Source organism: Citrus sinensis, chromosome 9 (assembly GCF_022201045.2).
Source record: "Citrus sinensis cultivar Valencia sweet orange chromosome 9, DVS_A1.0, whole genome shotgun sequence".
Taxonomy (NCBI): domain Eukaryota; kingdom Viridiplantae; phylum Streptophyta; class Magnoliopsida; order Sapindales; family Rutaceae; genus Citrus; species Citrus sinensis.
This window is the reverse complement of record NC_068564.1, coordinates 10919898-10946771: the sequence shown is the minus strand read 5'-3', so window position 1 is coordinate 10946771 and position 26874 is coordinate 10919898. Positions and strand designations below refer to the sequence as shown.

The 26874-nt window shown below is 32.3% G+C and overlaps 1 protein-coding gene and 1 long non-coding RNA gene across 4 annotated transcripts; both read left to right on the top strand.

Annotated features, from left to right (window-relative positions):
• Window positions 1-1154: 1154 nt before the first annotated feature.
• Window positions 1155-2149, top strand: LOC112495818 (uncharacterized). Its single transcript, XR_003062179.2, has 3 exons — window positions 1155-1482; window positions 1615-1712; window positions 1810-2149. It is a non-coding gene; the product is annotated as an uncharacterized LOC112495818 (long non-coding RNA).
• A 1873-nt stretch (window positions 2150-4022) lies between these two features.
• On the top strand, window positions 4023-15460 carry LOC102606722 (SNARE-interacting protein KEULE-like). Of its 3 annotated transcripts, XM_006491491.4 has the most exons (21): window positions 4023-4238; window positions 4485-4543; window positions 4629-4710; window positions 6185-6263; window positions 7124-7174; window positions 7282-7378; window positions 7546-7578; window positions 8409-8534; window positions 8632-8823; window positions 8920-9003; window positions 9097-9195; window positions 9281-9357; window positions 11150-11246; window positions 12319-12444; window positions 12526-12621; window positions 12797-12916; window positions 13025-13102; window positions 13996-14186; window positions 14763-14853; window positions 14936-15025; window positions 15105-15460. In XM_006491491.4, exons 1-21 carry the CDS (start codon window positions 4166-4168, stop codon window positions 15156-15158), a joined length of 1995 nt encoding a protein of 664 aa, XP_006491554.2. In that variant the 5' UTR covers window positions 4023-4165; the 3' UTR covers window positions 15159-15460. The 3 variants fall into 3 exon arrangements, with proteins under 3 accessions (XP_006491554.2, XP_052289710.1, XP_024948410.2); XM_052433750.1 differs by lacking the exon at window positions 4629-4710 and having other exon boundaries at window positions 4149-4238; XM_025092642.2 differs by lacking the exons at window positions 4023-4238; window positions 4629-4710 and having other exon boundaries at window positions 4524-4543; window positions 6185-7174.
• The last annotated feature ends 11414 nt before the right edge of the window (window positions 15461-26874 follow it).

The window sequence follows — 26874 nt, the reverse complement described above, 5'->3', positions numbered from 1 at the left end:
CTAAGGGCCATAAGATTTGTGGCAAGCGTTCCCCGAACCTTCATATCTGACTTGAGCGTCGGAGGGTTTGCGCCGGGAAAACAACCGGCGTACTCTAACTTGTCTGTGTGCGCAGGAACCTCCGGGGAAGAAGCCTTACGCGGAGACCTCCTGGTCGTGGTGAAGTTGATCGAGCAGAGATCCTGGTCGTAGGCCGAGGAGAACCAGAATCTCGTATCAACAATTGGCACCCCTCCAAACTCCTTTTATAACTCCTTTTGTAACCCCTCTTATATTACAATTACATTTAAGGATAAATACTCGAATATTTCTCACTTTAAACTCTTGTACTATGTCTCTCTTGAAAAAAAAAGAAAAAGAAAGAAAGAAAACTCTTGTATTTTCTCTCTTATTAAACTCACACACGTCATTTTTTCTCAAATTCTCTATACATTTTCCTTCAATAATTAGAATAATCTATTGATTATGAACAAAACATTAAAGAAATTATCTGGCTTTTTTCTTTTATGCTCATACTGGAACTTTTTAAATCATACTCTTAAGAATATTTTATTTAATTCATTGATTTTTATCAAGAAGGTTATCGCCCATAGAAATTGTTTGTGAGGAACGAGAAAATAATAGAAAATTAAAAGATTCACAAATTAAATTTATTTGTTTAAAAATAAGGATATTTTTGGCACTAAATTTAATATAATTTGAAAAAGGGGTTTCAAAAGAATTTAGGAGGGATGTCAATAGGCCAACTCTTAAAATTTTAATTCTTATCTAATAATTACTAACTGTATCTTTTAAAAAGTTAGCAAAAAACTCAACATAGCACTGAATCCAAATCTTTTAGATCAGTAATGTAACAACAATTTTGAAAACTAGAATGCAATTGAAAGTTCAAGTAATTTTAAATAATTTTCAGGATCGGAATAATTTGATCAAACACTAGTGCATATATACGTTTGCTTAATCTATTAGAGAAAAAGATTGATTACAATCCAAACATTTAGGAAGAAAAAAAGATATATAAAATTCTCTAACATTTCAAAAAAGACATTTAAATTCCAAATTGGTAACCAATTCAATTTGGTTAAATAATTAGAAGGTTAACGTGGCACATTCTCTTATTAGTAACGAGTTAATTTATCCAAAAATGGTTCTCCAAAAATCGCAATAATCAATCAATTACTAACTAGAAACTCTTCTCCCATATAAAAAAGACACACATGTAATGAATTATTTAGTAGCTAAGTACCAAAGAAACATTTAATGAATTATTTAATAGCTAAGTACCAAAGAAACGTTTTTGTGTTGTAAATTCCAGAGTCGTTGCAGGGAAGAAGCAGAAAAAAAAACTGGTTTTCATCAACAGTGATTTTGTGGATTCTGATAATCAGAATGGCGGAGACGACGGCACCATCACAAGCGGAATCAGCGGTTTAGACCTTTTACACGGAGAGGCCATATGACGAGGAGCCTGAGTCCTTCCACGTTCGTATCCTCTCCTCTGCCCTCGGCGGGTTTTTAATTTAATTTAATTGCATTTTGATTTGAATCGATTTGGTGGCAACTTGGTAATTATTTGCTTTTAACGGTGTTGTGTTCCGTTCGATTTGTGTGCAGCGAGGAGGCTGCAAAGGATGCTCTGTTGTACGGTTATAAGACGGCTGCTAGTGGATTCTCGGCTAAGCTGACTCCTCGGCAAGTTGATAAGATTTCCAGTAATGATTTTCTTTTTTAATTTTATTTTATTTGGAGTGCAATCATTGATTGTTGAATGTTGAATTCTTGTAACATTGCATTAATAAACTCTTTTAGGTTTTGATGATAGCTGGCACTTGGCAGAATGCATTATTTGAGGCAACTTTTTTGGGAGGTTGGAAGTTGAATGATGTGAAAAAGGTCGCAAAATGATGTAATCTTTACTGTTTTGAAACAGCGAGTTGAGTTAAATGTAAAAGCTTTAACGCGGTATCAGCCAAGAATGAAGCAAATGGAGTTGATGGAGGAGGAGGAGGAGAAGATATTGACAAGACGAGCAATTGGGAAAAAGAAGATATTAAATTGAGTTTATATAGTAAAATTTTAACTATGTTTATAATTTTATTAATAATTTATGGGTAAAATGGATAAGTGAATATATTAACTTATATGTTAGAGGGAGATAATGGTAATTATAAGTTGAAAATGAATTTTTGTTAAAATTAACAGAATATGTAACAAATTGAAGTTTAAATGTATTTTTTCAAAACGTTAGAGAGTTTTATATTCTTTTTTATAAAAAATTGGATGTATCAGTCTTTTTTCCAATTTATTAATCATGGCCAGGTATTTTTTATTATTAAATGTCATAAATCCAATTCCTAAACCTATTGGGCAATTCCTATTATATATATATGCATATTTCTATTCCTATTCTTATCTTAGTAGTAAACTTCGCACATACAAGAAAAAGAAGAAAAAAAAAAGTAAACTTTGCATGTTACAAGCTTAGCCAACAAGTTATCTAATTAAACAACAATCCCTCTTAAGGCTCTTACTCAAAATAAATAGACATGTACGTACAATAACAACGTGCAATAACAACAAAATCAAAAAGAGCCTTTTCTCAGTTCTCTAATTGAGTCGTTTGATTGAGTTTATTAGAGCATTGAAAATTTTAATTTCTAACAATCTAACTGATGGCTGGCCTTCAGTATTACTTTTTTCCGACCGATTTCTACTATCCTCGTCCTCGTTCGCCACCGCCGTCAATGACTACGGAGCAAACTCAAAACACCAACGGAGCCAAGGCCGACGGCGATCTTGAAAAGCCGGCCACCAGAAGACAAAATTTGCGGAATATTAATGGCAAAGCAACTAGCGTTTCCATGCAAATAAAGAAACCGCAAAAGGAGCAAATCAGCGTCAAAGTGCAAGATGAAACTAAACAAATCAACCACTCTAATTCTAATCCTAGATCTACTAATCAGCATTATTCTTGAATAATATATAGTTGCAATATATCTCTTTAATTTCAATTTCTTTTCTCTTAATATTCTTTTAGAATGTATCTTAGTGGGAATATTATATATGTACACTCATTTATTATTTACTTGAAGCTATTGATTTTTAGTTGTTATTTCTTTCAAATTTAAAGATATATGATTCGATTGATTTGAAAGTTTTCAATTTTATTATAGCAAATGCTAAGTTACATGTAACTTACAGCTGCTCAACCCAATAACTGACGATTGGATTTAAAGAAAAGTATTGATGTTGGATTTAAGGAAAAGTAATAACAAGATTAATTAGTTGCAAACTGTAACTTAGGGAGTTCCTTTTATTATGGGATCCCTATTAAAATTGATTTTATTGCACTTTTTTTAATCGATATTCGAACAAAAAAAAATTTGATATGTAAAGGTTTTATATGATATTTTCTCAAATTTTGAATTTAATAAATATAAGTAAATAAATAATTAATTAAAGGGAAAATCAAGAGTAATTAGCTAGAAATAATTACTGCAGAACATAAAATCAAGAGTAATTAACTAGAACTGAGTACAGCTTGTAAACTCGCACAGCTAATTCTAAAGTGTTGTACGTTCTAGAAGTTAAATTTAGAACTCTTTGTAGTAATCTATTCATCCCATCTCTCATAATTAGCTTATCTGTATATACCTATTTTGGATATAATTATTAGGTCATCTAAAACATCAATTAATAAGCCTGGATGCACTTTTCGTCCATGTTCACTAAAGTTCCGGTAATAATTATTAAAAAAATTGCATGCTTCAAAAATATTTTAAAAATAAAAAAAAAATGTTGTAGTTTTTGGTTTTTAAAATTAATTATATTTTAATATTTCTCTTGTCAAAATAAATAAAAGAAAGAAAACCATTGCATGATATTACTCTGAAATTAGATAAAACGAGGGAACATCTGACGTAAAACTAAACGCCATTGATATTTTGTAATTAAAAGAAAACTAAGGGGGTTAATTCAAAAGTAACTTAACTTCAAAAATGGATTTCGGTATTTGAAAAAAGACACACGTGTTTTGTTTTCCTTTCCTGATTATTTTTGTTTGAGCTTGTTTCGATTTCGATCTTTCTTGTTCAAGTGCTTCTTGTAAATAAACAAACGATCTGTTAATTCTTGATTTTTTAAACCTTGAAAGTCCTGAGAAACGATGTCGTATTCGGATTCTGACTCTTCATCATACGGTGGTGATTACAAAAATTTCAAACAAATCACCCGTGAAAGTGAGTTCTCCTTCTGTACAATTCTAATTATTATTACTATTATATTAATGATTTACTTTATAATTCTTGAAGCATTGTGTTATAATGTTTGATACTTTTCGAAGAAACGCAGTGATTCAGCATAATATTTTTTAAAAAAATTTGTGTAATTAATTGAAATTAAAATGTTAGGAAATGACGTGGTGGTTACTGTTACATGGACAATTCAACTGATTTGTGTTTTCTCTGTTTGAATTTTGAATTTAGGGTTGTTGTATGAAATGCTTCGCTCTGCGAAAACTGGCAAATCAAAATCAACCTGGAAGGTACTTTTTAGCTTCTGTCCTGTTGATTTTATTCATTACTTGTTCTCGTTTTCGTGTGGTTATTAAATGTTTTATGTATGTTTAGGTCCTTATAATGGACAAGCTTACTGTTAAGATAATGTCGTACTCGTGCAAGATGGCTGACATTACACAGGAAGGCATTTCATGTAAGAATGACCCAACTGAGCATCTTATGATTTTATGATTGCTTTCGATATTTGTCCGCAAGAACATTAAAAGATATCAGTTTTACTTTTTAGTAGTCTTTGTCCACAATATGTTAAGGAAAGAAACCGCCTTAAATGATTAAAAATGCATGTAGGTGCTCTCCATTTGACCTTATGCTAGTATTGCTCAGGCTGGTGGTCATTTTCCCTACTGTTTGCTGGAAACCACTGTCGTTCCAAGGCCAAGGGTGTGCTGTGAAATGTTGATTTAGGAAGCTGATAGATTAGGTGACTCCATGACTACCATTTGCATTACACACACCATTATTATTTATGCAATTAAGGAGCTTTGCAGAGAATGTTACTCTAAGAAGCCGGAAGATTCTTTTATTAATTTATTTTTTTAATTCATAAAATTTGTCAGTTGTCTAGCTAGTTGAGATAACATTTTTCCTGTTGAAGCAATGAATAGGCTACTGTAAGGAACATTTCAATGGTTAAGAAAATTGAACTGGCGCTGCCAAGGTTCCAAGCTCAGGCGAGGTAGGAATTTAGTTACATCTTAGCAGGTAGAAATGATTTCTCCCCCTCATTTAGGATTGCTGAAGTCCCCTTTTTGTCTCGGAGCAGGTGGGATTTAAGAGTGCCGGTTGGCTCTTTTATCTTAGTGTTGAGACTATCTGCAAGAAAGTCGCTTTTTGGGAAGAAGAGTAAATTGAGAAATAGATTTTTTTTAAGAATGAGCCAATGAGGGTTTTAGAAATTGGGGGAAAATAATTTAGAATCTGAGTGGAAGAGCTATTGTTTTACCTCCAAAAAAAAAGGTTGGAATTTTTCATGACAACATTTGGAATTTGTAGGTTTTTGGGGATATTAAGATAAAAAAGTAGATCGTAAGTTAGAATAGCTAAACTGTGAAGGGTAGGGCAAAATGAGTCAACACTTGATTAGGAAAGGAAACCATTAAGAAAGATTTGACCTTTTGGTTTTCCAGGCAGAAATTATGTGGAGGGAAAATACCCATAATTTCATAAGCGAAAAGAATGTGAGATAATAAAATAATCTATTACAAAAGGTTTAATGAGAGAAAAGGTATGATTAATAGTCTTGAATCTAGTTTTAGATTCTGATTTCACCAACCAGGTTCTGGGCGATTTGTGGTTTATCAAATGAAAAGGAGGTTTCTTGGGCTTTTTCTTGTGCAAGTCTTTATTTACTTGTTCTATGATGGGCTTTGATTTTTAATGAACTATTGTTGGATGAGCTTTGATTTGTGATTGACAGTCTTAATTGCTATGTGTTGAGTTTCTGAAGTAGACTGTTGGTCTGCCTTGTTATAATACATTATATGAGATAAAGGTTTCTTGTTTATTCATAAGAAAAATAGATTCTTGTTTATTCATAAGAAAAGTAATTTTTTTTTAATATTGAATTTGGTCCTAAAAGATATATCTGATATTATTGTTTCCTGCAGTGGTAGAAGACTTGTACAGACGAAGGCAGCCATTGCCCTCAATGGAAGCCATCTACTTCATCCAACCAACTAAAGAGAAGTATCTTGATTTCTCTTTGCCTCAGCATTTCATATTCTCATAAAAGGATATTACTTCCCACTTTGGTTTAACCAATTCTTTTTGTTATTTGACAGCATTTCTTTTTGTTTTCTTTTTTGCTTGTATGACTTCCTTCGATTTTATCCAGTTGATTTGGTGAAGCTCTTTTTTTTTTTTTTTTGATAAGGGTGAAGCTCATATTTTGATGCTTCTTTACTGAGTAGTTTCCATAGAGGGAGTTAGTCCTCAGCTGATCAGATGCATCAAATTTTCATTTTGGGCAGTTGAATGGGAACTGCATTGCACTTTGGGTGTCAATAGTTGTGACACCTTAATGTGCTTTCGAGCATTTTTCTTCTCTATGCCTGTAAACCCATTGATAATAATTTCACTCTCGCTCACTCAGTCACTATCTTGCTCTCTGACAGATTGGTTACCTGATAATGCTCATTTAAGCTCTTAAATTTTGTTGAACCATTCTATTCCAATTGGAGTGGTATCGTCAGTGATGAGTTTAACCATTTAGTATCTTGTCCCGTTTCCAATTGAATTTGCAGTATAAATATCTTTTCTTTGAATATGATTAACAGTTTAAATATGTTCTAGCTAGTATGTTCCTGAATCTTCTCAACATTATACGTTTGTTACACTTTTTTCTAGCCCAGTTGACTCTCAAACTATAAACCTACTATATTTGTGACGTTGTGACAGTCATGTTATTTTGAAGAAATTATTAAAGTGATAAATGCTTTTTGGAACTGCATCATGGATGAGACATCTCTCTCCCCGTTCTCTTTGTGTATGCATGTATGCGTGCTTTTGCACATGTTGATTTATTGTTTATTTTGTTATTTTTGCAGCGTTGTTGCGTTCTTGTCAGACATGTCAGGAAAATCACCTTTGTATAAAAAGTATGTGAAATATTTTCTTATAATCCTAAGAGTTGTATACTGGCTTTTTCTTTCAGAAGTCCGGATTTTTCCTGTATTTCTGAATTAACACTTTTGTTTTTGTAAAGGGCGTTTGTTTTCTTCAGTTCGCCTATTTCAAGAGAATTGGTGACTCACATCAAGAAGGATTCAACCGTGTTACCTCGCATAGGTGCATTGAGAGAGGTTGTCTCCTGCTTATGATAATTTTTTTTGTTCTTAAAATAAATTATTGTGCAGAAGCAGCTAACAGTTTTCTGTTAATGCATATCTTTTTGCTTTCTCCGTTGTTGGGTTAGAATTTATTGTTACACACTGATAATCTTTTCTTCCATCTGGTCAATTATTTGCAGATGAATTTGGAATATTTTGCCATAGACAGCCAGGTACGTAAAATGACTTCATTAAGTTGAATTTTCTAAGGATCATAGATGATCAGGATTGAGGAAGTCTGATTCCAATTTCCAAAGTGACGTGTTTTATGATAGATTCCATTTTCACCCTTCACTAAGTAGAATTCATCATATATAGTAAAGGTTTCTTCAGTTTGCTAACTACGTAGATGTCAATAAATATCAAACGACCATGAATTTTATGGAAATATGTGGTTATTGCACAAGAGTTTACATCAAGGTTTCTTCTCCAGAACCCCCCACCCCCTGGCTCGCCTTTGTGTTCTACCATTTTTCCGCCAATTCTAAAAATGTTCTCTATTCTTTTTAGGAAACTGTTAGATCTTTTTAACTTAAGGAAGGCGGGTTCTAAAACTGTCAATGATGTGATGTCTGACATTATAAGTACCAGCCACAAGGCATCTTCTTTGCAGACTCCAAGTAGGTTCTAAAATATTTGTAATGTTAAGTATTATTAAATGTCTTAAGCGTGTGTTGTCAGCAAAAAAATTTAGATTTTTAAAGTCACATTTTTTAGGGAAAAATGATTTCTTGTTTTCATTTCTTCCACCAAGGGTAGGCATACAATGAAATCTTGATGGACCATTTTCTATGATTTCACCCATGAAATTTTGAACTTAGATTGCTGATGGCCTGTTCGCCAAGAAGATTCTCTCTCTCTTTTCCATGAAAGTTCCAGATATAACTTCATGCTTGTTTTTCCTAATTATGATCTGGTTACTCATTTTTATTTTTCTTAATGTTTTGAAGCCCCTGTGATTTTGTTGCCCTTGTTTAGTCAACTGTGATTTTCTTGAGTACAGGGTTTTGTCACTGATGATGAAAGGGCCTTAGAGGAACTTTTTGGTGATGAGGAAAGTTCTCAAAAAGCTGATACATGCCTGAATGTGATGGCTACCCGCATTGCTACAGTTTTTGCTTCATTGAGGGTAATTTTTAATGATTTGTTGAATTTGATTTTCAATTTGTTGAATTTGGTTTCAAGTGTGGTAAATTTCCTAAAGCATGTATATAATTGATCTTTAGGAGTTTCCTTTGGTGCGCTATCGAGCTGCCAAATCACTTGATGCAATGACAATAACAACTTTTCGTGATCTCGTTCCTACGAAGCTTGCTGCCGGAGTCTGGAACTGTCTTATGAAATATAAACAAACTATTCAGAATTTTCCTATGTCAGAAACCTGCGAGTTACTTATCCTTGATCGTTCTGTTGATCAGGTTTTGTGATGCATTTTTTGCATAAGAATTTCTGGAATGCTTACTGCATGCCTTGTCCGTGTTACTTGTAGTAATATGTTTATTTTCCATTTCTAGATTGCTCCTCTTATACATGAGTGGACATACGACGCCATTTGCCATGATTTATTGAATTTAGAAGGAAATAAATATGTGCATGAGGTAAGTTCAAATTTTTGAAGCTCTATTTATTCTCTTGAATCCTCTGGAAGATCTCTTTTGGATATCTTATAGCAAGATAAAACTATGTATCAGGTTCCAAGCAAAACAGGTGGTCCACCAGAGAAAAAAGAAGTTCTTTTGGAGGAGCATGATCCCATCTGGGTTGAACTTCGTCATGCACATATAGCAGACGTATGTTTTTAGTTTTTACATTTTCTTTTCCCTCACCCCTGCTGTGTTTTATATAAATTTTATGAATGCTCTTTTTAATCGTCAGGCTAGTGAACGGCTGCATGAGAAAATGACCGGCTTTGTGTCAAAGAACAAAGCTGCACAAATTCAAAATGGCTCAAGGTTGGTGAGATTTCCTCATCATTGATATGGCATCATTGGAGAACATGCTGTACACGGGTTACATTCTTAGGTTTTATCATTTTTTTTAGAAGTCTGTTGATTTAATTTGTCAGTCTTTCGATTTATGATTTACATATTAGTTTTAGAAGTTTGGTGCTGCGAAGGTGCTGAATCTTGTTAAATAATAATGAAATGAAATGTCTGAAAGTTTGGCACTACAGGATGATGCTGATAGATTAGAAATTTGATAGTCAAAATCATGTCTTTTGTGTTGTCCCTTTATTAGATCTGCGAATACAAGGTGTAATGATACAGCGATATGTATTCTTTGGTTAAAAGGAAATTTAGATCAGATCATAAATTAGGTAAAGAACCTTTGGGCATTTAAATGAATTATCCTTGGACTTAATAACTTATATTAATGCCATAGATCATTTATGTATCCAGCTGATGGTTTTGGGAGTGTAAGGTTATGTGAACAGTAAGAAATGGTTGACATGTATGAATGTATGACATATAAATAGACAAAGGGTTAGAGTCAGGAGAGCTTCTTTAAACATAACTGATGACACACAAGTTGTAAACCGTTGGACTGATACAGTTTGGATGGTGTGAATTGGACCTCACATGTGCATTGGTTATGCATGTCAGATGTAATCTCCTTATCCTCCCAAATTCTATAAATCTGCATAAAAATTAGTTTGCAGTTTACATAACAAATCTGGTGCCACTAATCATGCTCTGTAGCCTATATTTAATTAATTAGTATTCACTTCAGTTTTAGCTAAACATTAAAGAAGATGGGCTGTTAAGTTTTAGCTAAACATTAAAGAAGATGGGCTGATTATCTTTTTTAAAGAATATTTCATCAAATATGAGGAAAAGAATTCATTAGAGGTTTTAGAATTTCTGTTGGTCCTTTCCTTGACGTTGTTATGAGATTTTCTTTGGACTTCCCTAGTTTATTGTTAAAATCTTGTGCTGATATGTTCAAGTCCTCCTCTGGGGATTTTGGTCTTGTTGTGGACATCTGGTCGCCATTTGTTTTCGCTCTCTTTTGTCCTATGCACTTCTGTTCCATGAGAAGCCTCTATATGAAAATACTGAGTGAATTCTGGTATTTTCTCCCTAGGAAGCATCTTTATGGGGCTTGTAATAATCAATCACCTTTTTACTCTTTTTGTATCCCTTTTTCTGGTATACTTTTGTTCTCGTCTGGTGGTGAGATGGGGTTTTTAATTAGGGAAGGACCAAGCAACTGAAAAACTCTGAATTAAATTCCCTTGACAATCACCATTTAAATTCTCTGAGGGTGAGTATGATAATGGTTGTTTGTTGTCATTTGTGTGTCTGAGTTAAGGTCCATATGGCGAAGACATCTGCACCAATGATATCTTCCCTTTTGGATTGCAGGATGGCTATTCTTACACCATTGATTATTTAATTCATGCCAGGAAACTTGTTTTTCTCTGATTATTTATTTGCAGTAGCTGTAGGTGTTTTTTTTTTTTTTTTCATGTGATTCACGTTGGACCTTCTGTCTAGATGACTCTTTTCTTTTTTTTTGCTGCACATAATTTGCTTGTAGCATATTTCTTACTGGCTTTTTGGTTTCCACCGATTTCCTTGTCTTGATTGTGAGATTGATAATGTTTGCTTCCATGTTGAAATCATTTACTTGTTTTTCTATTAGTCTTATGCTAGTAAAGGTCATATTTTTTAGGCTTGGCCAAGCTTATCTACCTTGTTGGTTACTTTAATGATATAGTTTTGACCTTTTCCTATCGTACAGAGATGGAAGTAATCTTTCTACTAGGGATTTGCAAAAGCTGGTTCAAGCATTGCCACAATACAGTGAGCAAATTGATAAGCTTTCTCTCCATGTAGAGGTTAGTTTCTGTTTTGCACCAATTAAGTATTTTGGTCTTGTAGCATGAACCCCCAACATATACACATCCTCACTAACAAACAGAGAAGAATAAAAGATGAAGGGAAGGAAACTCACAGACTTCACACCGTCATTTTCATATGCACAAAAGAAAAAAAGGAAAGAGGAAAGTTCTTGGTATCCTTTTTGTTTTTAGCTTTTCCCACTGATTTGGCGTTTTAACCCCTTTTTGGTAGAAGTCCCTGTTTTTGTGGATGGTCCTTTTTCTTGTGTGTACATATCAACAGTTCTTTCCTTACAAGGACCAGGACTCTTTTATTATGAGGATGGAGTGAAAAGAAGAGTGTTTTTTTTTTTGGTTTTTTTTTGGGGGGGGGGGGTTAAAAAAATTCAATGGACTAAAAGACAGACATTGAGTTCATGTTTTCCGTCTTTTAGCTCTGTCCTTATGATAAAAAATGTGTGTGTGTATATTCTCCAATATATTTTTCTCTTTGATGCATAGCCCCTTAAGAACAAAGAAATCATGTGATGCAATACAGTCAACTGGGATTAACAATCTTTAATTAGACCATCCTCTTTCTGGATATACTTTTTTCACTGGCAGAAGAGATTGTTGGTCTAAAGTTTCTGTTGCAAAGTTTCATTCCTCTGATACTATGTTGATGTAGGACAGATGTCAGGAAAGAAAGGGATAGATGGGGAGGAAAGTAGATGAAAGATGTAGAATGGAGTAAGAGAGAGAATTGAGGGAGATAGAATTATTAATTATTAAATAATGATGAGCATATGAGTTATGACTAAAAGCCGGTTTATATCCAATCTATAATGGCCAAAATTCTCATAAATTAGGAAACCTTAGAAGAGGAACAAATCTAATTCAAAGAAGCAATTCAAATCTCAAAATCCCTATAGTTTTACTTCCTTTTCAATGCGGATCCCTATACTTTTATTCTTGAAATCACTTAAGAACTGCTTACATTTCTAGTAAATAATTAGAATAGTCTAATTGATCCACTGATTGAAAAGATATGTTGACTATGGCCATCACTTCATGCAAAGGTCTTGTGCAGATTGCAGGAAAAATCAATAGAATTATTCGGGAGACTGGACTTAGAGAGCTTGGGCAGCTCGAGCAGGACATTGTTTTCGGTGATGCCGGATTTAAGGATGTAATTAAATTTTTGACTGCAAAAGAGGTATGAACTTGTAAAACATTTGAATGGATGTATTATAGTTATGGGTAAATCTTATGCCAACAATGCGTTACTTCTATGCAGGACATAACTCGTGAAAATAAGTTGCGGTTGTTGATGATTGTTGCATCCATTTATCCTGAGAAATTTGAGGGTGAAAAGGGTCTCAATTTGATGAAGGTTGGTATCATCTTTGATTCTTTGCTACTGAATTATGTTTTTGGCATTTGCTGTAATGATGTTGAAAGTAAAATTTTCATCAGTAGTTTTTGGAGCGTTGATTTTTGACAATTTTTGTATCTGCATTATTTTTAACTTTTTTGTCTGAATATAATCTATCGTGGATCCCTTTCAGTTAGCAAAACTAACAGCCGATGATATGACTGCTGTGAATAATATGAGATTACTTGGGGGAGCATTAGAGAGTAAAAAGAGTACAATCGGAGCCTTTTCTCTGAAGTTCGATATCCACAAGGTAAACGTCTAATTGTGATTGACATGGTGCTGCTGATTATCAGTTAGATTTGTTTTTGTAACAAATAAATCATTTATTTCTCTCCACTCTTGCTTATCTAAATGTTAGAAAAAGCGGGCAGCTAGGAAAGATCGCAGCGGCGGAGAAGAAACGTGGCAGTTATCTCGTTTTTACCCAATGATAGAGGTAAATCTAAAGTTTTGTTAATTCGTTTAAACAATTTTTTTATTGAATGTGGCTATTATTAAAAGCTCAACTGTGGGAAATTAATCTCTATGTAATATATAAATATTATTACACACACACACAGTCTATATATATATATATATAGACAGTGTGTGTGTGTGTGTAAAGACAGATGGACGGATAGTTAAAAGGGGAGGGATGGAGAGAAAGAGGATGCACTTATTCCTATTATCAGAATGTTTTTCAATTAAGCTTTTTAAGAATTTTCTATAACTGTTCAATTTTGAAAAACATTAGATTTCACATTCTCATATGCTCCTTGCACTAACTATTTCTGATTGATGACTCTGAATTATGCCATTTACATGGTGCTAGACTATTTATGTCTTTGTTTACTTATAGATCAATTAGTTGTAAATATCCAAGGAGTTTTTGAAAATTTGGCATGTATGCACCAATGCACGTATTCAAATGTTGTTAAGCTAGACCAAAATACTTCTGACTATTACCCATGAAAGCTTATTATATTTGTTCTTGTTTATCAGCAAGCATATACAGTAGTCTGTATTATTTAATAAATCTCATTCCTTGCAAGGTTCTAAAGATTTCTTTATTTCATGGACCTTTTACTAGGTATTGTGAAAGATCTACATGACGTAAACTTTGTATTACTTTCTTGAATTGTCTAGGTTGTTAAATGAAGAAACAAAATTTTAGAAACTGCCTGTGAAAAATTTGAAGCTTTTCCAACCTGTGTTACTCGTATCTTGCCTCTTTACAGATTTGTAATGATGAATGCTTAGGTGTTTCATAATATCTTGTGGATATTTTTCTTTTAACATTTTGTCAATCTTTTTCACTATAAAGTGGATCTGCTAATTACCACATTTCAGGAACTTGTTGAAAAACTCGGTAAAAATGAACTATCAAAGGATGATTATCCCTGTATGAATGATCCGAGTCCAACATTCCATGGGACAACCCCCTCTGCATTAACAAATGAAGTTCCAGCTGCTCATTCAATGAGATCAAGACGGACACCAACGTGGGCTCGTCCTCGGAGCTCTGATGATGGATATTCAAGGTAATTTTATCGCTCTTTTGTCCATAGATGCACCTGTTTGATCAATTTGCTGTAGTCATGATTGTCTCTACAGGGGAAATCTCACTATTCGACAGCATGCCAGATAATTTGTTATTGAACCTAATCCAGTCTTTTGTTTTCATCTTGATCTGTGTTGTTGAAAGAACTGCTTGGTTGGCATCCATCTCTTGAACTTAAGGCACTCAGAGTTGTTTTCCTGCCCTCTTCTTTTCCCATTAAATAGTAATTATAGTATTTTCCTAGCTCTTCTTTTTCGTGATTTTCTATTGCATACTTTTCAAGTAGTTGAGTTGTGCGTCCTTTTAGTGTTTTCAATGCATTTAAATTTTTTCGAAAGCAATTCTTGTCAAATGTGATCTCCTGTGTGGTTGTACTCTTATGACTGATATGTTGCGCACTGTATTAGTATTTTAGTTTTGTTCCTTTTTTATTATAGTTGACTCATAGTTTGTGTTAAACACTGTCTACTTAGTTAACATCTTAAAAGGGTAGTTTTACTATTTATAATGGTTGATACGTGTTGAATAATTATTTTATTGTCTTTTCATTACACAGTGATTCAGTACTAAAACATGCATCGAGTGATTTTAAGAAGATGGGTCAACGTATTTTTGTATTTATTGTTGGTGGTACCACTAGATCGGAGGTATGGACTTTTTTTCTCTTTATTTATGAAAGTTTACATGTTTTTCATCATGCATAATAACATGGAATGTTTTCATTTTCAGTTGAGGGTTTGTCACAAGCTGACAGCAAAACTGAATAGAGAAGTTGTTCTCGGCTCATCAAGTCTAGATGATCCTCCTCAGTTTATTACGGTATTTCGAGACTTAAAATGTTTTTCCTTTCCACCCAAATGTGCCAGCCTTGTTTAACTTTCATTTGTCTGGTTTGCAGAAACTGAAGATGCTGACAGCTCATGAACTTTCATTAGATGATATCCAGATATAAACGGTGGGCAAAGAGACCTGGAATGCTTTAATTTCACTAACAAATTGCTGATTGATCCTCCTATATTTACGGTATATCACTCCATTCTCTTAACTGATGGTGCAAAAAATGTATGCTGTTAGATATCTGTAGTGGATATCTGCCTGGCTCAGGAGGTGCTTCCTGGTTTTGTATTATAATGTTTATGCTGGATTCAGCAAGTAATTCACATGTATAGTCCTGTTGTGTTTGATAGATGTAACCGATTGAATTCTACAATTAAACGATAGTGGAACCTTATGCCAACATTTTGTTTTCCTTGAGATTTTTTGGGTCTTTAAGCTGCATTTTTTTGGGTCTTTAAGACTGACCGTTGGATTACACATACTAATTCACCATGATTATCCACATGTGTGACTTGTGGATCATTAGCATCGTCTTAATTAAGCTAACATTTCCATCTAATTAGGGGGCTTCTAACGTTTTTATTTATTTATTTTGTAATTCACGCTTTACAATGATCCATACCACCGGCGGTGTGGGAATGGGATTGACCCGAAAACTGAAAAGGTGATTTTCAGGGGACAAGACTTTAACTTAGGAGTTCAACAAAGTTTATTTAAAAATCAAAATTGCCCATTTATAAAACACGTGGCAAACAAACATGCTCTTGGAAAGTCAACTTGGTTTTTTTTTCACGGACTTATTAGCATTGTGTCATCACTCTGAATTTATTAATGATTATAGGATCTGAGCATGATGTATGCCGTAATAGAAATTGAGCTCACGGGCATTGGGCATGCGGTATGTCGTAACAGAAATTGAGCCTGCATCATGATTGGATACTGGATAGTATACAACCAACTAATACATTTATTATATGTATGATTAATTTTAATATAATTATTATTTGTATAAAAAAAATTTTAAAATAAATATACATATATTATAACATCATCATTTGTTTATTATATGATTGATATTATTTCTCTGATTTATTTTAGATTTTCTCTTAACTCTCAAGAAAGAAGTTCATGTAAATAACGTATACAAAAGTGACGACGTCAAAACCAAGAAATTTCACCATTGGTTGCGTCGACATTACTATGATTTTCATTTTTTAGCCCGTTTTTTGGAAGTAGTTACAAGAAAAATATTTAATAAAAATCAAAACCATGTATTTGAACAACAGAATCTACGTTTATGTTGCCATTGCAAATCGCTACTACCTTCGAAGGCACACAGTAAATTTAAGTAACTCGGTAAATTTAAGTAACTTCCATAACTATTAATGTCTTTGAAGGCACACGGTAAATTGAAGTAACTTTCAAGTCCTCGGTAGCTCAGCTCAGCTCAGCTCTCTATAAATAAACTTGAAGAATATGCAACAACAATGACAACAAACAATCTACAGGACATTCTCTTTTATCAGGTGATTGCTGTTGACTTGAGCTTCAACTTCCTTCAATGGCCGGCCTTCAATACAACTTTTTCCCGACTGATTTCTTCTACCCTCGTTCACCCACCCCTGTTACTACTGAAAAAGTGACACTACCGTCGCAACAGTTCTACTTTTTCCCTACTGATTTCCTTTATCCTCGCCCTCTACAGCCCGTGAAAGTTGACAGCAGAAGAAGGGCAGCACTGCATATCAAGAAGAGAGACGTACCTCACACCTGGGAAATGGAATCGCCAGCAAGCAGCAAGCCTGGTTTTCCCATTAATAAACCAGAAGGTGAGTACCAACGGAACGACATCTGACGCAAATAATCCATTTCTGTTGTTTGATAAATTCCAGCTTTTTTTTCTTTGGTGCTCTCACATTGATCTCCTCAACTTATATGTTCCTAGTTGTGCCAAAAACATCAATTGTCAAATAACTAAGGCTTATACAACTTATGCAGCTGAAGGGCTTCCTCTTTGCAGTCCTTAGTGTTCGGAAAAAAAGTATCAATATTCAGAAATGAAATTAGAAGACGTCCATAATCATTCATTCAGAAAATTAAAAGAAAATGTTTGAACACAGAGAAACAAGATTAACTTAGTACACCATCTAAATTGGAAGATATGTAAAGCATTGAGTGGTACTTGAAATTTGTAACATTATACATAAAATAAGTTCGACGGCCATGGCATACAACAAGTTGGAACCACAGAAACTACTACACATCCATTCCTAAGTATTAACATCTAAAATTCAATTGCCATGAAGTTCGATAAGCCCAAAATTCTCTACAACAAAGGCCACCAACTATATCACTTGATGTCAGAAGCATCACAAATGAGACATCTTCGGCAGCATGATTTCTCTAAGATTCTCCGCAAACCTATTACATAAAGGAAAAGAAGATTTCTCACTTATATCAACAATGAAATCAATAAACACTTGAATGTTATTTTACAGAATCAGTTACCTCTTGGTACTCTTCATGATCATTTTCTCCGTCAAAGAATGTGGCATATCCAGAGAAAGACGTAGATTCCAAATCTAGTTAAAATGAAAACAAAAATCAAACATAGGTTTTGTGAGTAATGTTAAATCTCTACTTAGCATGTAATTGATTCACACCTCCAAGATAACCACGCAGCCAACTTTGACTACACATCAAAGCCTCCAATGTATTTGGATCAAGTTTTCTGTGATGTGGGCTTACAAATCCACCACTAGTGCTAAATGCTGAACCAGAACCAACTGTGGAGACTGGAATTGCCAAGATATCTCTGGCAATTTTAGACAATGTAGGATACCTACTCATATTTGCTTTCCACCAACCCAAAATATCAAAGTCCTCTGTTAATGGCAGGACATTCTCACCCAAATAAGAATCAAGCTCGGACCGAACTTGCTTAGCTTTTATGAAATCTTGAAAACCCAACATAATAAATTGGGTATGTTTTTTATAAGGACAGAACTCAGAAAGAGTGGCTGAAGAACTATCCAGATCAGAATTAACATTAGATGATTGACACTTTGATTGATACTCATTCGCCAAATCCTTAAAAAGGCTATGTACTCTCTGAACATGGAAAGAAAAATCACCACCAAAAAGCATAGGAAAATAATATTCAATCAACTTCATCTTGTACCTTGGATCCAATTCACATGCCACAGCTAATATTCCACGTATATCCTTCCAATATTTTTCGAAGTTTTCTATCATGCTTCTTGCCAATTTTTTAATCTCATCAAAACTAGATGAAAGCCAATCATCTAATGACAATCTAATCTCATAAACATGTAGAAAAAACAAATTGGAAGTTGGATACTTGACATTAGAAAACAATTGAATAACATCGTATAAACTTTTCAATTTTTCTTCCAAGATGTGTGCCAATTCCCAACCCTTCTCACTAGGCAAACAACCATACTGTCCCTCATGTTGCTCTAATAGAGAGAACACACTTTTATAATGCAATGCAGTGGAAATCATGAGATATGTTGAATTCCAACTCTCAGCACAATCAAGCACTAATTTCCTATCACTTGTAATGCCTAACAAATGAGCAATTTCTTCAAACTTTTCCATTCTTTTAGATGATTCTGACCAAAAACTAACACTATCACGAATCTTAGCAATTGCATCACTAATCACACTCAACCCATACTTCACAATCAAATTTAAAGTATCGACAAAACAATGAATATGAAATAACTGCCCATGCATGATTAAATCATCTTTCCCGAGCTTCAATAAAAGATATTGAATCATTTGCTCATTATAACTACAATTATCAACAATGAGGGCAGATAACTTCCGATCGATGTTATGATCCATCAAACAGTGCAGTAATGTGTCACAAACTACTTCGGCTGTATGTGGAGTAGACACAGGAATAAACCTACAATAGTAAAAGATTAAATACACATACAAATAAGTTCAAATCTATTCAGAATGAACAAAAAGTGAAAATATTACACGTTTAGTAACTGAACAAAATTCAGTATCTTACCTCAAAAGATGACTCTGTAATGTCCAAGAGTCATCAATGAAGTGTGCTGTAACTGCCATATATCCTATGGATTGGTTTTCTACAGTCCACATTTTTGCCGTAATGGCAATCCTACTCTGATTGCAGTCCAATGCACTCACTTTCTTAGCCCTTTCATACTCATATATATCCATAATTTCCTTTTTAATTTCATTTCAGGACACTGGTTTCCACAAAGGTTGAAGAGAGGATAACACATCATTAAACCCTTCGTGCTCCACAACACTCAGAGGGTACTCGTGCATGATGATCATCCGTGCAATCCTTTTCCTCGTAACATTAGGATCAAAACAGAATGCATCTGATTTGGCCTTTCCTTGATCATGCTTAATGGTTCTCAAAGGCGTCGCGTACTGTGTTATATCCTTCTGTCTTCGATCAGTTATCACCTTTTGCCTTTGCAAAAGACACGCCTTCATATGGTCACGCAAATGTCTTGTTCCGTCAGTACTCCGTGCTACTAAACGGTTTTTGCAATAATTGCACAACGCCTTTTGCACCCCATTAATTTCTTTTCTCTCGAAATGTTGCCATACGATGGATTTCAATCTCCCTGTGGGTTTAAACGACATCTTTCCACAATTGGCATTATCTACCGCACCTTGATGAGATGAATCATCATCATCATCCACTACTATTGTTTTGGGTGTGGGAGTTGACATATTTAAGCTACAACAACGAAATTCATTGCCTCAGTTCAAAAACTGTTAGTCAAATAATTAATCAATTTATAATTTATATAAAATAATGAACCGAAGTATAAAAGTGGTAAAAAGTAAATTTTTTTTTTTCAAAGAAATGACAAAAATTACCAAATAGTAGAAACTGTCCAGGCTTTGAAGAAGAAGTGAGCGCGGCCGGAGACGGCGATTACGGTGCCTGAGGTTTGTGGATGTGGTCGCATTCACGTGGGGTTTGATTTTGATTGATAATAACTACAAATTTCTTTGATGCTGTTTGTTTCCACATTTTGGGGCTTAGCTTTTGCTGATGGTTATCGACTTGTCTTGGCCGTGTGAAGATTTTCTGGTGAGCTCGTGGCCGGCGGCGAGGGGATGTTGATGCTCACTTCACTTCACTTTACTCCGCCGCGCCTTGGAGTTTGAGGAATGGTGGGGACTTGACCGAAACGACGCTGCTTGTGCTAGTGCCTAGGAGTTGCTGATTTAGTTTTCTATTTTTTTTTAATTTAATGGAACTTACCCAAAAAAAAAGCATTAAATTCGGGGGCGGGGCGGGTCCGGAATTGTTGTCTCCGCCCTGGCGCGAAATAAGGTGCCGTATTCGCGGGAAAATTTATCATCCTTATTTAACTAGCAACAATATATTATAATATGCGGAATGTATTATATAATATTATAATATACAAAAGCAAAAATATATTATATAATGGATCTATCTAAGTTACATGCACGTACCTTACAACCCTCTCACATGAATAGTGAGTGGACCCACATTATTCACTATTCATGTGAGAGGGGTATAAGGTACATGCATGTAACTTAGCATTAGCCTTATATAATATGCAGAGTTAAAAAATTTCAATGGATTCTCTGCTTTGCTGTGCATATTTATCATAAAATATTTCATGAAACTGAAAAGTTAAAAGCTATCCGGATTTTTTTGGGTTATTATTATTGTTATTATTATTATTATTATTATTTTGGCAAATTACATTAAAATGCTAAATTAGCAAACATTAAATAGCATGTCAAGTTAATACTAAGGACAATGCTTAATACATGAGCATTAATTAGGAGAGCGATTAATAATATAAACATGAATTTAATCCAATAATCGACATGGAAATAATTAATATATTGAGTATTTAAATTTATGCAACCTAGTATTCATTGTGAAATTGGTTTCATATTTTAAGATCAGAGTTGAAATCAAGTCAATAATGGATCGTGAAGGACCTTAAGTTGCTTAAGGGGATTTAGATTTAGTGTTAAACTGACTTTTGCGATTGATCCAAATCTTGTTTGAGGAGTTTTATTAAGGGAAATTATCATTACACCACCTTGATTTTGTCTTATGTTCATCTAACCACAAAAAAATTTTAACATGTTCTATGCACCATGTTTTTTTAAATTTGTATCAACTAGCTACTTTTGCATTAACACCGTTAAATAATTTAAATGAAATGACAATTTTACTCCTAAATAAATTAAAAGACCATTTTATTTTATAAAAATTTTGAAAAATAAGAAAATTATTATTATAAAAATACCCCTAAATTCAATATAAAAAAATCCCAAATAGAGGTGCTCAGCTGATTTTTATTAACTATAGATTTTGTAAAATTTTAATAATTATTTTTATTAAAATTAAAATTTTGCAAAATTTTAATAGAAATAACTGAATTTATTTATTAAAAAATTATAATTTTACAAAATTTTATTAAAATAATTAAATTTATTTATTAAAAAATAAATCCCAAAATTTTATTTATTTAGGGGATTTTTATTAAATCCCAAAATTTTGCAATTATTTTAATAAGTATAATTTTTATTTAGATTTTTATTTAAAATAAAAATTCTAATTTTGGGATATTTTTATTAAACTTAGGGATATTTTTATAATAATAATTTTCTTATTTTTTAAAGTTTTTATAAAATAAAATGGTCTTTTGATTTATTTAGAGGTAAATTTTCATTTTATTTAAATGATTTAATGGTGTTAGTGCAAAAGTGGCTAGTTAATACAAATTTGAAAAAAAATGTGGTGCAGAGAACATGTTAAAATGTTTTAGTGGTTAAATGAACATAAAACAAAATAAAGGTGGTACAATGATAATTTCTAATTTTTTAATGATACGTTTCATGATTAGTGTTAAAAATTGTATGTTTATTGAGGGGTAAAAATGTTATATTGTGCTTATAATATAATTTACATTTGTAATTATGTAACATATTATGAATTTCTAATTATTTTTTAAATATTTGATTTTGTGTATTTTTGTGTTTATTAGGTAAAAATAATAATTTCATACTATCTGAGGCTCCAAACAAATATACGGATGTCAAATTTGGATTCCAGAAGTCCGAGAAGTTAGGCCATCGTCAAGAAGGATTTACGACTTTTGTTGTAAAATTATAAGTTTTTACCACATTAAATATGGTAATTGTGAAATTATAAGTTTTTACCATGTTAGGTATGGTAATTGTTAATGGAGTGTGTTGAATGTGCTTGAATGAATTAAATTAGGTTTATTTTTTATTAGTGGGACAAATGTAAAGTTAAGATGTAATTAGTTTTATTTATTTCTTTGGTGTGGATTAATCATGTATTAGTATAAATAGAGACAAGGGAACACAGCTCTACATACATTTTCTTCTCTTCTTTCCCCTCAAATTCTTTTTCCTATCTCTCTTTATAATATTTTTCAATAAATAAAATGAGTTTTATTTTCAATTTTCAAATACTTTTTAAAAATTTTTATTTTAATAATTCCCTTTATTTTCAATTATGACTTATTTTCAATGACTTATCCTTGCTGCTTTACAATCAAAAAGTGCATGACTTATAGTTTCCACGCTCTTGTTGCATCTTTGACAGATAGGCTTTGGCAAACACTTCATTTTCCATGAATTTTCGGCCGCTGGCAAAATATTTTTTATTGCCCTCTATATGAAAATCTTAATCTTCTCAGGCAGCTCCAAAACCCAAAGAACATTGTTTATCTCATAATCATAATCAATTAGGAAATGGGGATGAAGATGACCTGAAATTTTTTTAATTCTTTGGTCAATGCTTCAGCTAAAAATGGCCAACGCGCACATGGGTCGTGCCGTAATTTTTTTTATAAGGGCCTGGCACGGTCCAAGGCACAAGCCCACTCGTGTCGTATTTGGCTCGTGCCCAAAGAAGGCCCATCAACTTTTTTTCCCTTCAACTCCACATGTCCAACGTGCTTAAAAAAAATCACCTGTTTGACATACTTTTTTAAACCTACCAGCCTAATAATAATAATAATAATAATAATAATAATAATAATAATAATAACAACAACAACAACAACAATAACAACAACAATAATAACTTTTATTAAGAGAGCAATTAACATTTTATTATCAGTTTACCATAATTTCATAACTATATATATTTAATTTCATAATAATTAATCATAACACAACAATATATAAATTTAATTCCAAGGATCATGTAATGATTAATGAAAATTAAAATTACAATCCTAAAATAACGATTAGAAGAAGTCACAACTACAAGATATCAATTATAACAAATCACAGGTCACAACTTATAAATATTTAGTTCATAATTTATTTTTTGTGTATAAATATGAAAAACATTCATTCAGAAATGAAACATATCTCCATTAATTAAATTATGATTTCATAAATGAAATATCAATGTCGTAAATTTTTTAGTTATCAGTTATAAATTCATGATATTTATAATTTTATTTATTAAAATCATGATATTTATTTATTCATTTAATAAATTATAAATAAAAAAATTAGAATATTTAATTAATCTAAGACTTAAATTAATTTTAAAAGCCTATGCTAAAAAAATTAAAAATTTAATTTCATTAAAAAAATTAATTTGTAAAATCTTAACATTTTATATTTACTTTTTATTAAAAAATTTTATTTTGATATACTTTGGCGTATGTGCTATTAATGGGCCACAGGCCCCGTGCTACCCTACCAATGAAGTGTGTTTATTACATGCCTTTTTGCATGTCATACTTTGGTCCATCTTTAATCGTGCCCTATTTTTAAAGCCTGCGTGCCTAAAATTCTAGGCCCAACCCGCCCATGTGTGTGCCATGTCGTGCCACGTGCCCTGCGGAAACATGCTCTTGCTGTGTCGTGATATACGAACAAATGTCATACCTGTGCCATGCCGCGTGCCACCCGACCCATTAGTCATCTTTACTTACAGCCTAGAGCTAATGGGAATTATATAATAATAAGGATTAATTTCGGATTACTCCATCGTGAATTAATTACTATCAAATCATCTCCTTATTTTTATAAGTTTCAATTTACCCTCAATTTTTATTAAGAAAGTAAAAAAAGTTTCATCAATCCACATGTATTTTTTTTCTTATCTATTGAACAAAAATGGGATACCTTGAGATTTTTAAAAGTGAAGCACTAATTTAAAGATAGTCAATTCACAAGAGAACTAATCCAAAAACTACCCCAAATAATTAACAAATTCGGAGGGATGTTATTATTAACCTACAAAGAAACATGAATAAATAAGAATAAACATGATCATATAACAAAGAGGTATATCAATTAGTTCTTGTACCTCACAGCCCAAAATTAAATTCCAGAAAGCTTGATCAATGATGCAATTCGTGTAAAAGCAGAAGCAGCAGCTCTCCTCAACATTATATGGCATGCTCCCCAGGAATTATGGAGAAAGATTTTAATTTCAGTCTCGCCTTTGTTTTGTTAATATTTGGTTATTTTATTTCATTGAATTCATTAGCTTATAATTTATACGTTACGATTTATTTCCTTGTAATATCTCCTTTTACTTTTTACTTCCTAGCTCTAATTTTTGATATTCCAAAATTTACCTTTTGTCTTCCCTTTTTTTAAGGCATTTTGGATAGCTTTTACAGCTCAATTTTTCCAATTCCAAATATCAGAACCTACCTTTCTACCTTTTTTTTCTCGAATAAAACATGTAATTTAGACTCACCGCTTAATTTTTTTCATTTATGTAATTCAAGACTCTGATGATAAGTGGGAGAAAGAGTGAAATTCAAATCTCTTCTGGAATGGAAGACCCCCATCCACTGACTCCAAGACTGCAGCCTAACACCCAAGTTAGCCTGACGGTTAGCTAAATAAATCGCTTCCGTCTTCACATGACGAATTTGAACTCAATGTATATATATATATACATACATATTAAGAAACGTTTTCTCAGGATAAAGCATAGGCTGCCTAGGTTCTTTATTTTTACCGTTCGCCCATATAATCATGTTAAGAGTACCATATTCTATAATTTGGACACCATTGGATGGCCATATTTCTTTTATAACTATTGTGAACTTTTTAATCATCTTACCATATGTCCTAAAGATAGGTTTATAGTACACTGAAGTACCGTAGTTGTATATATGCATATGTATGTGTCCGTTAAAGTTACATTAATTTTTTACATCATCGGTCGATCAAATGAGACTATGGTTGATTAAATGAGATTATCTTATAATTTATTTTTTTTTTAAAAATGTATAGGGATGAGTAAAGATTTAATTATTTTTTTAATTGTTACCTCTCACATCATTGTGCGTAGCCAAATAATCTTTAATTATTTTCACTCCCAAATGTACTTTCCAAAATTTTCTACTTCCTTACTTATATTTTACCTTCTCTTTTCCATATCATCCTCACTCATTATTTGATTATGTCTCCACAACAATCTCTTCTTTAACCGTGAAATAAGAGAAAAAAATGAAAAGGATAAAATATTCCATTGGAGATATTGTTTTAAATTATAGGAAAAATGACAATTACACCCCAAGATTAGGAAAAATGGTCATTCAGAACTTTTTTATTTTCAATAAGAGATACTAAGACACTACAGTAATTAAAAAACTGACGTTAAAAATTTTTAATTAATACAAATATAACATAAATAATATAATCTGTCTAATAATATTAAAGTACTTTTAGCATTTAAGATAACATTAAATTTTTAAGTTATTATATTTCTGTTAATAATTTTTTTTGTATTCATTACAAAGATTTTAAATAAGTCTTTGGGTTATAAGATTTTACAATTAACAAATATCTCACTATCAATAATATTAAAATTATTTTTTACATAGTATTCAAAAATTAATTTTAATTAATTAATTTTAATATTATGTTTCTATTTATTCTTAAAAACTACTTAATATAATAAATATGTCTAATAGATTGTAAAATATTAAAATATTTTTTAAATATTAAAATTAGTTTAAAATGTATATATTACTATATTTTTTAATGTTATATTTCTATATGTTATAAAATATTGGAGTTAAATTTTTTGAGGTTTATAAAGTTAAAGGATGCTATTGTCAAAAGGAGATCTCGGTGTCCTTTATTAAAAATTTTAAATTTTTTGTGATCATTTTCTCAAACTTTAGGATTGTAGGGTCCTTTTTTCAAATGTATATTTTCAATATACATAGTGTTAGTTAAGTCAATTTACTGACGTGGGATCCCAGAAATTGGTCATTTCTCCTTCATATTAAAACTCTCTTTGCCATGGAAGTCCTAATTGTAAATGATTTTTATAATATAAATAAACAAAGAAAGAAAGAGGAAAAAAAATAATACGTAAAAAGTTTTTTACCACTACTCTTATCGAAGTGCGAAACCAAAGTGGAATGTTTTCTTTCATAAACAATCTTGGAAAAATAAAATAAAATTTCACACTTGTCATCCCCTTTCGAAAGGAAAAACTTCAAGATGCACACACTCTTTTCGATATGAGTCTCAAACTCAATTATTAATTTCTTTCTCTTATTTGTTTTTTGGTGAGCAATGATGGTTTGCAAAATTAGACATGAACATAACTAAACAGCGATCCATTCGGATTTCGTTATATCAACATTTCTTTTCTTCTTTTATATAAAATTAAAATCTTTGCATAAGCTCCTCTATTGAAAGTACACTAATCCAAGAGTCAAAAAAATTGTCTGTTAATGGATGCAATTGTTTTCTAATAAATGCCGAAAAATTTAGTAGGGAAAAAAATTGCT